This window comes from Schistocerca americana, chromosome 4, assembly GCF_021461395.2.
Source record: "Schistocerca americana isolate TAMUIC-IGC-003095 chromosome 4, iqSchAmer2.1, whole genome shotgun sequence".
Lineage (NCBI taxonomy): Eukaryota > Metazoa > Arthropoda > Insecta > Orthoptera > Acrididae > Schistocerca > Schistocerca americana.
In genome coordinates this window covers 693053926-693055467 of record NC_060122.1, presented here as the reverse complement: position 1 = coordinate 693055467, position 1542 = coordinate 693053926, and the positions used below count along the sequence as shown (strand labels likewise).

General features: G+C 46.6%; 1 protein-coding gene across 1 annotated transcript; it reads left to right on the top strand.

Annotated features, from left to right (window-relative positions):
- Positions 1-301: 301 nt before the first annotated feature.
- Positions 302-1240, top strand: LOC124613712 (craniofacial development protein 2-like). The gene has a single exon (XM_047142432.1). It carries the CDS (start codon positions 302-304, stop codon positions 1238-1240), a length of 939 nt encoding a protein of 312 aa, XP_046998388.1.
- The last annotated feature ends 302 nt before the right edge of the window (positions 1241-1542 follow it).

The following is a 1542-nucleotide window of genomic DNA, read 5'->3' as shown; positions in this document are numbered from 1 at the left end:
GGGATAAGGAGGATGGTAGCAGGCTCCGAGTGAGTCTGGAAGCTACTAGTCTGGACCTGCACATTGGCGGCGGGTGTGTGATGGTCGTCTTCCTGAGAACCCGTGTGACAACTCGGGAATCCGGTCCTGCATCTGCGACTGGGCAGGCCTATTTAGGATGACCGCTGCCCACCCTGAAAGGGAAAGGCCCTAGAAAATGTGGGCTAAACATCGGAAGTCACACTTGAACCGGGCTGGGAATCCGCACCCAGTAGGTCACTCCTTATACTGCGGACGTAAACAAAAGAAGAATGGAATGATTATGACAATAGGGACACGGAATGTCAGGACCCTCCTGGACGTGAACAATTACAGGCCAGAGAGAAGAACCGCTCTTATCACCCAAGAACTAGCCCGGCTAGATATAGACATAGCTGCCTTGAGTGAGACAAGACTCTCAGGTGAGGTTCACATTAGTGAGCTACGTTCAGGGTACACCATCTTCTGGATGGGAAAGGATGCAGAAGAACCACGCATCCATGGTGCAGGATTTGCCGTGAAAACGAAAATGGTGAAAGATCTTCGGCTTACACCTGTCTCAATTAATGAAAGACTGATGACTCTTAGAGTACCCATTGGTTCAGACAGTTTCATCACCTTCGTCTCCGCATATGCTCCTACTTTAGACAGTGATGAAGACACAAAGAATCAGTTCTACCACCAACTGAACAGTACTCTCCCTAAGATACCCATTAAAGATAAATTAATTTTACTTGGTGATTTCAATGCCAGAGTGGGATGGGACAACCGTTTTTCGAGAGACGTCATGAGTAAACAAGGGGTCGGAAACTGCAATGCAAATGGGTTGTTACTTCTTGGTCTATGTGCTAAGCACGAGCGTTTCATCTCCAGTGCCCAATTCCGCTTGCCTAACCGCTATAAGACCACATGGATGCACCCACGCTCCAAACATTGGCATCTTATAGACTGCGTTATTACTCGACAGCGTGACAAGAAAGACATTCTCATCACAAAAGCAGCACTAAACATCGATGAGTGCTGGACTGACCATAGACTTTTAGTCAGCCGTTTGAGAGTACCAAAATATCGCAAGCCACGATCCCACTTTTCAAACCCACCACGCAGAAAATTCAACATAAGCAGCCTGAACAACAAAAACGTTCGCTCACACTTCCAAGATATACTGTCTGAACAACTTAACAAAGCTCCAGCAACCACAGATGATGTCAAACAAGAATGAACCACATTAAAGAACATCATCAAAGAAACTGCTGAGAATGTAGTTGGTTTTAGTGCACGGAAAAGAAGTGACTGGTTTGATGATAACCATGGAGAAATCCAAGCCATCATCAATGCAAAGCGGGATGCTTACCCATCCCTTGCTCGAGATCCGTCCTGCGCAGAAAAGAAAGCACACCTTCAAGAACTCAAGCAGAAATGTCAAAGTGAAATACGAGCAATCAAGAACAAATGGTGGCAACAGAAAGCCGCAGAACTCCAAAATCTTTCCGATGCAAGGAACCTGCGTGGCTTCTACGCTGG

What these genes read in the sequence shown, in the direction of transcription:
- LOC124613712 (XM_047142432.1), top strand. Translation starts at nt 302, where the DNA reads ATGACAATAGGGACACGGAATGTCAGGACCCTCCTGGACGTGAACAAT.